The sequence below is a fragment of the Patagioenas fasciata genome, chromosome 10 (genome assembly GCF_037038585.1).
Source record: "Patagioenas fasciata isolate bPatFas1 chromosome 10, bPatFas1.hap1, whole genome shotgun sequence".
Lineage (NCBI taxonomy): Eukaryota > Metazoa > Chordata > Aves > Columbiformes > Columbidae > Patagioenas > Patagioenas fasciata.
The window spans coordinates 15,936,356-15,949,188 of NC_092529.1; the positions used below are offsets into that span (position 1 = coordinate 15,936,356).

General features: G+C 39.7%; 1 protein-coding gene across 2 annotated transcripts in view; it reads left to right on the forward strand.

Moving 5' to 3' along the window:
- Positions 1-2,812: 2,812 nt before the first annotated feature.
- SHQ1 (SHQ1, H/ACA ribonucleoprotein assembly factor) overlaps positions 2,813-12,833 on the forward strand; it is a 46,051-nt gene continuing 36,030 nt past the window's right edge. Inside the window, exons 1-7 of one of the 2 annotated variants that reach the window (XM_065845644.2) lie at positions 2,813-2,863; positions 3,990-4,173; positions 5,173-5,237; positions 6,115-6,237; positions 7,020-7,171; positions 8,819-8,931; positions 10,882-11,009. In XM_065845644.2, coding sequence (XP_065701716.1) covers positions 4,031-4,173; positions 5,173-5,237; positions 6,115-6,237; positions 7,020-7,171; positions 8,819-8,931; positions 10,882-11,009 — 724 coding nt within the window. In that variant the 5' untranslated portion in view covers positions 2,813-2,863; positions 3,990-4,030. Of the gene's footprint in view, positions 2,864-2,980; positions 3,104-3,989; positions 4,174-5,172; positions 5,238-6,114; positions 6,238-7,019; positions 7,172-8,818; positions 8,932-10,881; positions 11,010-12,833 lie in introns of those variants that run through there. The other variant, XM_071813220.1, reaches the window with a different exon arrangement.

Here is a 12,833-nt window from a genome sequence, read left to right on the forward strand (position 1 = left end):
GGTTCGCAGAGTTAACGGAATCGCAGAGACTTTGTACAAATCGTATTACTTACTAACGCAGTCATCAAGGAGCGTTTCCTCGTTACAGGAGGAAAGGCGAGGCAGGCTTCGGGACCCCAGCTGCTGGCAGGCTGTTTTACTCAAACGTCCCTTTGATTTCCACACCACGCAAAGATCCCGGCGTGTGCAGGCGTGCAGTGCTGGAAGAGCATGTGTGTGCACAGAAAGATGAGCAGGAAAAAAAGGTGAGAGAAGAAACTGGTCTCTGAGGCACGTTTCGTCTGTCTGCGCTAACAGGGAAACTGGTGCTGAGCGTCCCTCCATCCTGCAGCCCCAGTTTGTCACCTGCCTACACACTATTGTCATCGCACCTATTTCAAAGGCAGGTTGTATCAGGATAAACTGCAATTTTGGTAGAACAGTGAAGGAATGTAAGCATTCACTTACTTTGGGTGGCTTTGAAGTTGTCCTTATGTGACTGATCAAGTTACTTCAGTAATGTTCTGTGCAACATCAGCAGAGATTGCAACACCGTGAATTTTACAGAAATAAATCAACTTAGGTTTGTAACCTGATTTATCACCTTTAAATGTGGAGTATGACAGAAACACAAGTATTTTGGCTGCCTTTGTTTTAAAATAACTGCTCAGTGCCACAACTGTCGGGCGAAAAGCACCATGAAAGTCACAGTGTTACCTGCGGGGAAGTGTTACACCTCAGATGGTCACTACATAGGCTGTGAGGATAAAATCTCTTGTGTTTGCAGATCAGGACCTTTCCAGGGTCAGGGATCAGCATACTGTAAATGATGCAGTTCGTGCAAAAGGGTGAACCTCCTGCTGCACAGCCCTACTTTGTGAAGTTGGGTTTACTTTTAGGCTAAATCTTCCAGGAGCTGGTCCTTCACTATTTAAATGGCATTAACTTGGCAGCGAAGCTATGCAGCCCAGCCATTTTATATGGCTGTCACAGTGTACCTTTCACTAATGGCATCCCAAAATGTACTTTATCAATGCAAATGCAATGAACAATTATTACTTCAGGTTTTCATCCAGCTCAGATTCTGAGCAGATGTAAAAATATAAATTACATCATGCTAAAATAGCAATAACAAATGTGAAACTATAGAAAACCACAATGAATACGGTACGCTATTTTCTGAGAATATGTGCACTACAATAAAACCCTACCAAACTTGATACTTGCCTTGGCACAAAAAATTCAGAGTTGCCACAAATACGTGCCATACTGGATGTGCCTGTCTCCACACCACTTCACAGGCACTGATCTAAAAACCCTCTTGCTTCACAGGGGCAGCTCAGGCTCTCGCAGAGGTTCACAAGTGCCTCTGCATTACCAGCAGTGATATTACAGTTTGTGTCCTTCAGTCACTAAGAAGCTAAACTATAACTTGATCTCTCACATGCCAATTTTACACGCACTTACTTCAAAGCAAGTCTGACATCTCTTCAGCTGGTAACACCACAAAAGGTAACACCAAGAAACACATTACATATTTAAATCCCTGACTGTTACAATTTCATTCTTGTAAAGACTACTGCAACTTTGATCCTGAATTTATCAAGACCACCATCCTGCCTCTAGAGACCCATGTTGGTATCCTTACCTGAAAAAGCACAGAAGGTCTTTGTGATCCAGGATACTTCCCTCCTGTGGAGAAATAAAATTAGAAGCTTCTTTATCTTTGGATCATGGAAACTGCAAGAAGAAAGAGCAAAAAGAAAGCTATGAAGATATCATAGTATCATGAACACAGTAATTCTGTAAGTGAAACTGTTAAGTATTATAAACTCCTGGAAAATGAAATCTATGGAGGAAAGAAATTCAGCGTAAAATGCATTATATTTGGGGGAACAACTTTTCTGCTTTTAGCAATTTTTGAACTTCTTGTTGTATTTTCTCCTTAATGCTGTATTTGTTTTTATTCATCAGGATCTGCATCTATTCACGTTGTAAATCTTGTTCGCATTTATTTCCTGTCTTAGAAGAAACAATGTAACTGGGAATTCCTGTTGGGAGTGCTGATGAGTTCACTCTTCTGTGTATTTCTGCAGCCATCTACTCTGATGTATTTTAGTTCTTGAAATCATTTTATCCTTACCACAATTTAAATTATACTAGGCCCAAACCTTCCATTCCTATTTACTCAGTTCTTAACTCCATTCTCTCCTCTCTAGGGGCGCTTGTTCTCACTACATGCTTTACTTACACATACACGCACTTCTTACATGCTGTGAGACACATAATTTACTTTCAGTAGCCTGTTATGTTTAAGATACAGTACGTGACCGTGTCAGATGCTTACAGTTTTAAGTAATATCTGCAGCTATCACAGAGGAGGAAAGAGCTGAGGTTGTCAGATGTTCATGCCGCACCCCATCCTGACTGGCATTCCCATAGACTGATCAGGATGACAGTAATTAAGGGGTAAAATGCTACTTTTGCTTCTTGAGATCATTACACCTCCCTTGAAACACCACGTCTGGCCCACCACATCATCACTTTTGTTAAAAAGGAAGGCCAGTGGGGGGAAATTTAAGGGAAAGAAAGATCCCCTTCACCGGCGGGGCCCAGGGCGCCCCAGCCACCACCTGACCGTGAGGGGAGGCCAGGCCGACGGCTGGTGGAGCCTCTCTCAGCCTCCCGCCCGGGACAGAGACTGCTCGCCTGCCGGTACCACAGTTTGACAACCCTTCCGTCCGTGTCCCGCTCCGAAGGCGGGCAGCGGCCAGAGGGGCGGCCCGTGAGGGCGGCAGCAGGGACTGGTTCCCGCCCACCGGGGCTGCCTGCGCATGCGCGTTCCCGCCCCAGCGCCACACAGGGCGGTGAGGACGGCCGCGGGGTGAGTGGCGGCAGGATGGCGGGTGAACTGATCCTTGCGTTGGTGGGCACGGCCCTCTCCCCGCGGGCAGCTGCGGCTCTGGCGGGCTCGCTCGTTCCTCCAGGAGGCCTCGGGAGGGGTGGTGGCGCTTTACGGCCTTCGGCTGCCGTGCGGCTCTGCTGGGGGAGCCCGGCTCGGCCCTTCCAGCACCTCGGCCCCCAGTCGTCAGGGGCGCGGCTGGGGCTGCCTGGTGTGCCTCCGGTACGGCTTGGAGGTCGGGCTCTGGCCCAGTGTAACGAGCAGCGGAGGGAAATTGTGTCTTGCTGTGGTGCCTTTGAGGGAAAGCGGAGCGTTCGTTCCTTTTCCTGCCAGCCCTGTGCTGCTACAGAAACTTATCAGTTCTGCTAGCTGTTGTGGTGGTTTCGTGGGGGCTTTTTGGTGTTGTGTTTTTTTTTTGTTTTTTTTTTTTTTTTGGGTGGGGGATGTTGTTGTTTTGTGGGGGTTTTTGTTTGTTTGTTTCTGTGTTGGTTTTTTTTGTTTGTTTTCCTTTAGTGCATTGCAGCCTTCATTTTGGGATACCTGTTTTTTAGGTTGGGTCTGGGGTGTTGCATTTCTATGGGATGGATGTCAGCGGTCCCCAGGCCGAGGTTTGTCCAGGAACCTCCAGATCAGTTCGGGGCTGTTAATTAGTGTCGGGAGCCATTAATTAGTGTTGGGGCCCAAACGTGAAACAGTGCTGAGAAGCTCTGAGCGGGAGCTTTGGGGCTGCTCTTACATGTTACAAAGCTCTGATTCGGGAAAATAAAAATGCAGGCTGGCCTGTCATCTTTCACGGGTCTAAATGAGCTGGTGGATTTTTGTTACCTCTTGTCCTGTGTTGTTAGTGTGTGGTGTTTAAATAGATAAGAAGATACATAGAAATGTACATAGGCTTGCAAGTGTTTTTCAGGCCAGGTGTTCCCTATCTAGATACAACTTGATAAACGCACAGCAGCTGCGCAGCCTGGGGACGAGTTGTATGCGTATCTTCTTCGGCATGTGGGAGATAATTTTGTGAGAATGTTCTTACAGAATTTTGAAGAGACAATTAATTGCTGTGATAAATTGGGAACCACTATAATATTTTCTTGTTTTCATTTTTTGATAGGGCCACACAGCCAGTGGTTGCTGTTCCTGCTGGATTCCATCATGATAACTCCAGCTTTTGACCTGACCCAGGATCCGGATTTTCTTACAATAATAATCAAAGTACCTTATGCCAGAGCTTCAGAGTTTGATGTGTATTTCGAAGGGGGAGATTTTAAATTTTATGCTAAGCCATACTTTCTCAGGCAAGTAGTGGAAGGATTTAAAAAAACTGAACTTCATAAAATAAATAAAAGCCAGTAGGGAATGAACTTTATTTTAGTCCCTTCAGAACATTCCTCATCTGCAGCTCTTACATTGTAGATTGCAGACAGCCCATTTTTTTTCAAGTAATTTTTTTAATGGATCTGACCTCTTTCTTTCGAGGCATTAAATCATGTTAAAGGGAATTTAAAGAAATCTTTTTCCAAGTTTACGTTATGATAGATTTATAATTATAAAATGACAAGACAGTTCTCTGAATTTATGGAAGTTGCTGTTGAGAGCCAGATACACTGTATTTGGTGAAGAGCAGATTTTGATGCACTCATAATTACATAAGGGAAGAAAAGTCATGTGAGCCTGGGCAGTAGGAAATGAGGTTCCAGGTGTATCTTTTCTCTAGATAGGAAGTTCCCAGCTATGCTATAGGAAAGGAACAAGAAGCAATCTCAGTATGAAAGTGTTAAGAGACCTTTGGCATGTAAGAGCTGACAAACTATTCACCTTTCTTATTTTCTCTTTCCTGTATTGTTGGATGTGCATCCCCTATTATACGTTAGTAAACCACAAGGGATTTTACTGGACTGGTTGAATTCTGTGAAATAGTTATTTGGAATATCAGGACACGAATTCCTGTCACTGTGGGTTACCTCTGAGTTTTTAAATTGCAGAATCTTCCAAGTGTTGTACATAGTGCCAAGGGTGTCATTTCTGTGGTGGCTGTGACGTTGTCCAAGCTGCAAAATGAGGAGTTGCAAATTTTCTCTTATCTCAGGTGCTGTTGTCTTGTACCAATAGTTAGGGAAAAACATTTTTGAAGTACATTGGGATTTAACTGTGTGACTTCCCTTAGTATCAATAGTAGTCATGTAGTTAGGTCCTTTGTACTTCTTTTAGAATGTGCCTTTCATTTTTATGGGCTGAGATGGTAAGTTGCACAATTAGACATGCATTCAATGAGAGATTTCATTTTTTGCCTGCAGATTGGCACTTCCTGGAAGAATTGTAGAAGATGGCAGAGAAAAAGCATCTTATGATACAGACAAAGGTATTAGTTAATGTTATTAGTGTACATGTCATTAAAATGCTGTTATCTCTCCAATAATTTATGTGTTGCTACACTGGAATTGCTTAGAATTTAAGTGAAGCATATGATACTGTAAATAAAGGTAAACTTTCCGATATGTTATGTAGTATAAAAAATCTTGCTTAGGATTTATTCTTCTTATTTAGGCTCTTGTTAAGCACAAAGGACATGTTCAGGACTGTTCTAATAATGAAAAAATTATGTACAAGTCTCCTTCAGAGCCTGTGGGGGCTAGGCATGTTGTTGTACCAACATCATTAGGCCTGTAAATCTGCAAAGAAGTCAGGTAGTGCTGAGAAGTGAGATAATCCTGAGTCAGTCTGTTGGCTACGTCTTAAGAGAGAAGGCATTAGACTTTCTCCACACCTTGAAGTGGAAGGTGTTTCTGGAATAAAATATGTACCTTCTGGAATTAATGTATTAATTTAAAAAAACCTAGCAATAAAACCTATAATTTGCTGCTTCCTAAGCCTTTACTAGATGCTTGACTTAAGACAATAATGTAGCTTTCTGTGATATTCTGTTTATTGCTTGATTGGTAGAAGGATTAAAAATAAAATAAAGCTTGTATCCTGTTGGTTTGTGTTCAAACGATGTGAATCAAGAGACCAGAACTAGTTAAATGTTCTCTTTCATGCTTTATTGCTATAATTTTTGATTTTTGTGAGAGCTGTGAAGTAAGGTTAAAAACATGCACAGAGACTGATGCATAATAGAATACTACCTGCATGTGTCCCGGATTCTGTGAGCCTTTTTCATTGGAGGAAAGATGCACTTTTTTTTTCTTTTTATCTTGGATGTTTTAATGCAATAACTGTATTCTGACTTTTATTTTAAGGAACTTTTACAATTCAGTTACCTAAGGAGATTCCTGGCCAATATTTTGAGGGACTGGACATGCTGACATCTCTTTTAGCACCAAAGAAATCAAGATCAGCAAAACCTTTAGTAGAAGAGATAGGTATGACAAAAAAAATCTCACTTAAACTTGTGATATAGGTACATAATGAAATAGTTATAGACTTAAAGTGATATATGGAGAAAAATAGAGTATTTCTATTATTGTCTAATCCAAGGTACAATAAGTGCGTGAATGAATCTGAATGTATGGTTAGGTATAAAAATACATGTGTTGTAGGTGATACACATGTTGTCTTAAAGGCATTTACATTTTTCCAAAATATGCTTAACATATGCTAATCCTTTGTAGATCTTTGTACCCCTCTAGTGGCTGTATAATACAGACACACTTGAGTCTTCTGCTTTCTACAAGCTCACACAACTGGACTTTTAGCTGAAATAGTAGAAGCTAATTAAAAGCCCAGGGTCTAGTGGATGACTTGCTTGACATCAGTGTGTAACAGACAATAAAGTTTGACTATCTGTGTTTAATTTTTAATACCCATCTTAAATTTTTGATAACATCACTTTGCTCCTGTCAGGATTGTCTTAGCATCAAAGGCTGATCTTGTTGAAATTGGTGGAACAATTAATTCAGTCTTTAAGTAACTATACTTAATAACTTTAGTGTTCCTCGTCTTCATTTTTAAAAGTTGGAGAATTTGGAGCAGGAACTATGGATTGCTGATGTGTCTGCCCCTGTGACCCAGCCTTGTATAAGATTTCTTAAAAGATGTAGTAAAATGAGAGAGGCTTATTGTGTTACCACTGTTTGCCTTTCTATTAAAGCGTATGTATTTTCTATGTAATAATTTTCTTTTTCTGACCATGCAATATATACAGCTGCCTCTGCTGAGTTGTCTGAGGAGGAGGAGGAAGAGTTTGACTGGGAAATAGAGCAGACCCCTTACAAAGAAAGTGCAGAAAGCACTCTACCACTGCAGTACCGCTATGGATTTGGGAATTTGCACTCAGGGGTGTTCCAGCGGCTGCAGGTAGATGCATTTTCGTTTTTTCCTATCAGAGAAGTTCTGGGTAACTTTCTGATTAGGTAGGGTTCCTGACTCATTTTGTAGTCAGGAGGGGACCATTGGGTAACCATTCTTCTCCATTATCCCATTCTGTGACTGAGAATATTCTACTTTTTGCATGTGGTAGTACGGACAAACCCTTGTTCGTGCAGAAGTAGGGGGTGATCAAGACTGGGTTAATTGTGTAGCAAAGTCAACAGGCCAGTCTGTTTCTGTGGAAATTTTGGTGTTAGAGGAAGGGCCTGAATGGCCTCTGGCTGTGGGCTGCTGTCACCAGCAGGGCTCCACTGGGCTATGGAGGGCCAGAGAGAAAGGCCTGTGTGGGGTAGGCTACGTACCAGGTGAGTAGTTCTGGCAAGATGCAAACAGTCTACAGGCTTTTAACAGTCTGCTGTTAATGATTTTGCTGTATATTTGGTATTGTCTTCTATTCTGACTTCAAACATATTTAACATCAGTGTACAGTATATTTCAGGTGCCATAAATTTCAATTTATTAAATTACAAAGAAATTACTAAATTGAAAACAAAAAATACTCAACAACAACAAAGAAACCCCCCAAACCCCAAAATAAACCTAGCTAATTGATAAGTCCTGTTATGACCACTGCATCAAATTTTTTTTTTCATTGTGAAATTCACGGCAATTTTCTCTTTTTACTTCTTATTTTAGACTTGATTTTTTCACAGGACAATAACTTTTGAAGCGTGCGTTCTTCAAGGTGTCTGCCCACCTGGAATCTGGGGGATTTACTAGAGTTATGCTGATGCACTGAAATTTGCTTTTGTGGATTAATTGGTAGGATAGGAGCTTTAAAATGCAGATACTTTGCTCTTGAGCATTCAGCAATTTCTTTAAATCATGAATAGATTGAAGCCAATCTAAAACCTGTAGGATGCCAGGTAGTATAACAATATTCATAGTATGCAGAAATTTTATTAAAATAGTGGATGATAACCTCATTTTTTTTGGTAGTGTTCTTACTCTAAGCAGTTTAATTTTAAAGCAATTTAATTATGTAACTCTGTAATTCATAAATGTATGAAGTTTAGTATTTTCTGGGTTTGGAGCAGGATTGCTATTTATGGAGAAAGTATTTACATTCTGTTAGGATACATATGCTAGCTTATTACTATGGAACTCATAAAGAAGTACATTTCCTATCAGCATTAATGTACCACTACCTAATGACACTTAAAAGGGCACTGTAATTGCCCATTAATTAATGTCTGACCACTTCAGAGTGTGAGAGTAATCTCAAAAGTCAAAAGAACAGTATCTAGGACTTTTATCTTTGTTGTGGTTGTGTGCTTTTGTTAAACCTTGTAAATTTTATCATAATGCAAAATAACCTGCCTGCCTTATGATAAAATGGCCCGAACACACTTCATAATACCGCGAAATCTAAGGAGCCTCAAATAATTGAGTTTCCTTGGAATGCTGAAGTTTTATTTGCAAAAGAAGCCTGAATCTGCAAGATTTGTAAGGGAGGTTGAAGTGCATCTAGGGATTTCAATGGAATACTGCTAAGCATCTTTCCTAAACTCTTACTGAACGCATCTTGCATATCATACCTGTGGCTTGGTCTTACTACTTTTGTTCCATTTGCAGGATGAACTCAGTGATGTTATTGACATCAAGGATCCAGACCAAACTCCTGTAGGTGAACGTAGGAGGAAACGCCTGGCAGCTGAGGCTGCCAAGTTTGACCCTGATCATTACCTGTGAGTATTGATTTACTTCACCTAGTCAAGTAAAAGTACCTAATTTGAAATATATTCACTTTTTCTTTTTGTGAATAATTGGGTTTAAGATCACTTTAAAAAATAATAGCTTTGTTTGTTTCTTTGTCTCATCCCAGCAAGCCTTAGAGAATCTTCTTAAGTATGACACTGACGCAAGACATTGCTTATCTGTTCTGGGATTACTCTACTACTTAATTACTGCTGAAGTCTGTAGTCAAACAAGGCCTGCTCTGAACTGTTGCAGAATGTTTTTTCATAGCTCACCTCTCCAGCAGCTGAATAGCCAATCTCTGCCAGCATTTTCGGTTGTAGATGTCAGAACTTCGTTTTCTTCTTGTGAAACATTGATTACTGAACAATCCTGGGCTATGAGGAAGTAAATCTGACTTTTGAAGTTATGAAGGTTTTCTGGAGGCCACTTTGTTCTTTGCATTCATCACATGGAACCTTTTTTACAGCACAATGAGGAAGAAAGTTCCAAACCAAGACTTTGTGTTTCTTTGTGCTTCATCTCACGTATTGAAGGTGGAAATGTGTCTGCATGCCTTTCAAGTTGGGGTATTTCAGGTCAAGTTAGGTTCAGAAACTTCCAGATAAGTAAACTGAATTGAAACCATGAGATCTATTAATATAGTAACTCCTGCAAAATAGATTTGGTGGAAGAACTAGTATTTTTGGTGTGTTCTGTCAGGAAAGGTAGGCTTAACCCATTTTCTTTGCAGACTTGGAATTTTTTGCTCAGCCAGGTGTCCCAGAGGCAGTTGCATGTCTTTGTGTAGCACATAGAAAAGTTTTCTTGAAACCCCACTTGGAAGTACAATCCACTAGAAGTGAAGCAGTTCATAAACTATGTGATGCAGATTACAGTAATTGCAAGCTTCCATCTTAGAACCTGTATTCTAGCCTGGTAGATGAGCTACAACCATTTAGTTTAATGGCTGTGTTTTGGAGGCTTCAGAACAGATACCAACCTTTCTTCCACAAAAATCAGTTTCCTGTGTATCCTAACGAGAAGGACAGCCCAGGGAGAAACAGTGGCACACGGAAGTATTTTGTTGCCTTTGAGAAAAATGTACACTGGCTGATATCTTAAGTTACTTTATAAAGACACTGAAGATAGGCATCAAAAAATCTGTCAGTGCAAGAGTAAAGCAAATTACATTCTGTGTTTGGTAGAGTGGGCAGGTTTTGTATGATGATTAAGAAGGTATTAAAAAATTTCCTGTTTGGGTGTTTTTTGTTTTTTGTTTTTTTTTTTTTTTTTCAGCGCTCAGTATTTGTACTGTTGTTTGGCTTGAAGAAAAAGCTTAAATGGTAGGAGGAGGCTTAGAACTTGAATAATTTAGTATAAATTGTCCCAGAGTTACTGTATTGAGATTTTTACCACAGTGGCTTTGTGCAGAGGTCATCTCTCTTCCAGAACTCATGTATGGTTCTTTTTCTACTTTGCTGCAGCTTACATCAAAGTCAGTCCCTGTCCTTACTTTGCCATTCTGCTGCATACCCTTCCTCCCCAAAGTATACACAGTTTTAAAGTGAGAGACCTTCCCAGTAAAATCAAGTTTGCTGCCAGTGACATTCTCTGAGAAGTCTTCTTTTTGGAATGTTTTCCCTTAGATTACTGCAGAACAAGTCACGTTTGTTCACCTTCATACCATGCTGCAACTCTTCAATTTTCTGGGCTTCTGGGTGGCTCAGGAAAGGTGGAGGAAGTAAGGAAGGGGTACTATGAGATAATAGTGCTTATACTTTTAATAATTACTATTTTCTGGTTTTAGGTCAAAGAACAGATACTAGTCAGGTTTGTTGTGTTTATGATGTATGGAAGATAGCCTGGAGCTAAATCAAGTGCATTCTATGTATGCAGTAAAATATACCCACATACACTATAAATTGACATAAATAACATGTGACTTTTTTTTTTTCTAGAGCTGATTTTTTTGAAGATGAAGCTATTCTGCAGATTTTGAAGTACAAACCATGGTGGGTTGATGCTCATAAAAAAATGATGGCCTTGAAGGGAGAAAGTCATCAAGAACATGACACTCATACATTTGGTGAGAACATATATATATGTATACATCTGTAGCTTGAATGATAATTGCTGTAATACCATGTTATGTTCTACTTTGTTGTTCTTAAAGGAAGAAGTATGGTTTTACCCTACAATTTTCTGTCTTTGTTCTTAGAGGAGTAGTCTATTACTCCTCCTGTCCTCAAAGAAATTTTTTTCTCTGAAGGACAGTTAAGTACTGAGATCTTTGAGACAGTTGTGTGTGGAGCAGTTGACAATGTTTGTTATAGAGTGGTTATTTCATCTTAAGCTTTTACCTGTTAATTGTGTAGTGTGTGCTCTCTTTTTCATCTGCATTACATATTTTGGAGTTAACTGTTCTTAAAGGCCATTCTAGAATTTCAGATATCTATGAAGAAAAAGTTCCCTTCTGAGGGTATGCAGTAATCTTTTAAGATTTCGAAGTAGCTTCCAGTGTCAGTAAGTCATGGCATCTGAAATCAAATCAAACCTATCATTGTGTAGTGATTGTGATGGCTAGAAAATGAATACTTTGTTTCTGGTGCTTATTCACTCTTTTTCTCATTTTTTCCAATAATTTTTTCTCCCTCTTCTAGTTATGTTTTCAATGGAAAAAATAGTCAAAGCTTGTTTTTGTGTCTACTACCAAATATGGTTCAGATAATTCGCAGCAAGTTTCCCAAGAACGAGCTGTAGACGATTGTGCTAATATCAACCCTTGTGTCTGTTTGGTAACATGTCCTCTGTAGGATGCTTTATTTACATAGTATGACAGAAGTTCATGGCATTTATTACCCTACTGCTATTTTATGAGTCTCAGAGACCTTTTTGGAAGGAAAATCTTTGTGTCCATATAGAAACAAAAAGGGATGGTTTCAGGTTTAGTAGGTGACCTTGTAACAGAACAGTTAACAGATAACTGAGTTTACCATTCTGTATACAGTGACTGCACAGAGCATTATGAGTTACTATTGTGCTTATTCTTTTATTGTCCTTTGTTCATTTCCTATGTAGTATGAAAATCCAATATTACTAAAGTAGATAATGATAATCCCTTCGCCAGAGGTTCTTAACAAATATTAATGCACTAATAATACCTGCACTTTCATATTTTCTACAGGGGAACAACAATGGAATTTGGGTTAATGTTGTGTATTTTACTGTGAATGTAATCTGATCTTCATTAGGGGTCTTTTTTCAGCCTCTGAAGCCAGAAATTGTTAATTATACCCATCATAAGCATTTGATTTTTAAAAAGCATTGGACAAAGGTACAAGCGGGTTGAAAATAGAATAATGAGGGGTTCTTTTGTTTGTTTTTATCCATTCACTCCTTAGTAAATGAAACACTGCTAATGTTTGCCTGGGTTAAGGAATATAATGAAAAATATTATGAAAATTTAGAGCTGCTGGATGATTTTATTGATAAAGTATATTTTTACTTCAGATTGAGATTCTGATGAAAAACACAGATGTTGCTGGGTTTTAGAGGCAACCACAACAAACAAACTACTCAAAAGCCCAGCAAGCCTGCTCATGACAGTTGTACAGAAAATGGGGCCGCATAAAGGATCATCTTTTCTCTAAATGGGGGGTGTGAAACTCAGTTTCGCAGGGGGCCACATCAGCCTCGCAGTTGCCTTCACAGGGCTGAATGTAATTTTAGGACTGTATAAATGTAGGAGTAGTTACCCACCTTTTCCCTCAGAAAGACCTCAGTTTCCATAAGATTTGTCAATGAAAACAGCAGTAACCAAGTGGCTGAGGATCTGAAACTGTTGGGTTCCTAAACCTCAGTGAGTTGTGGTGAAAGAAGCCACCATGAGAGGGAGTACAGGTTCCACTTG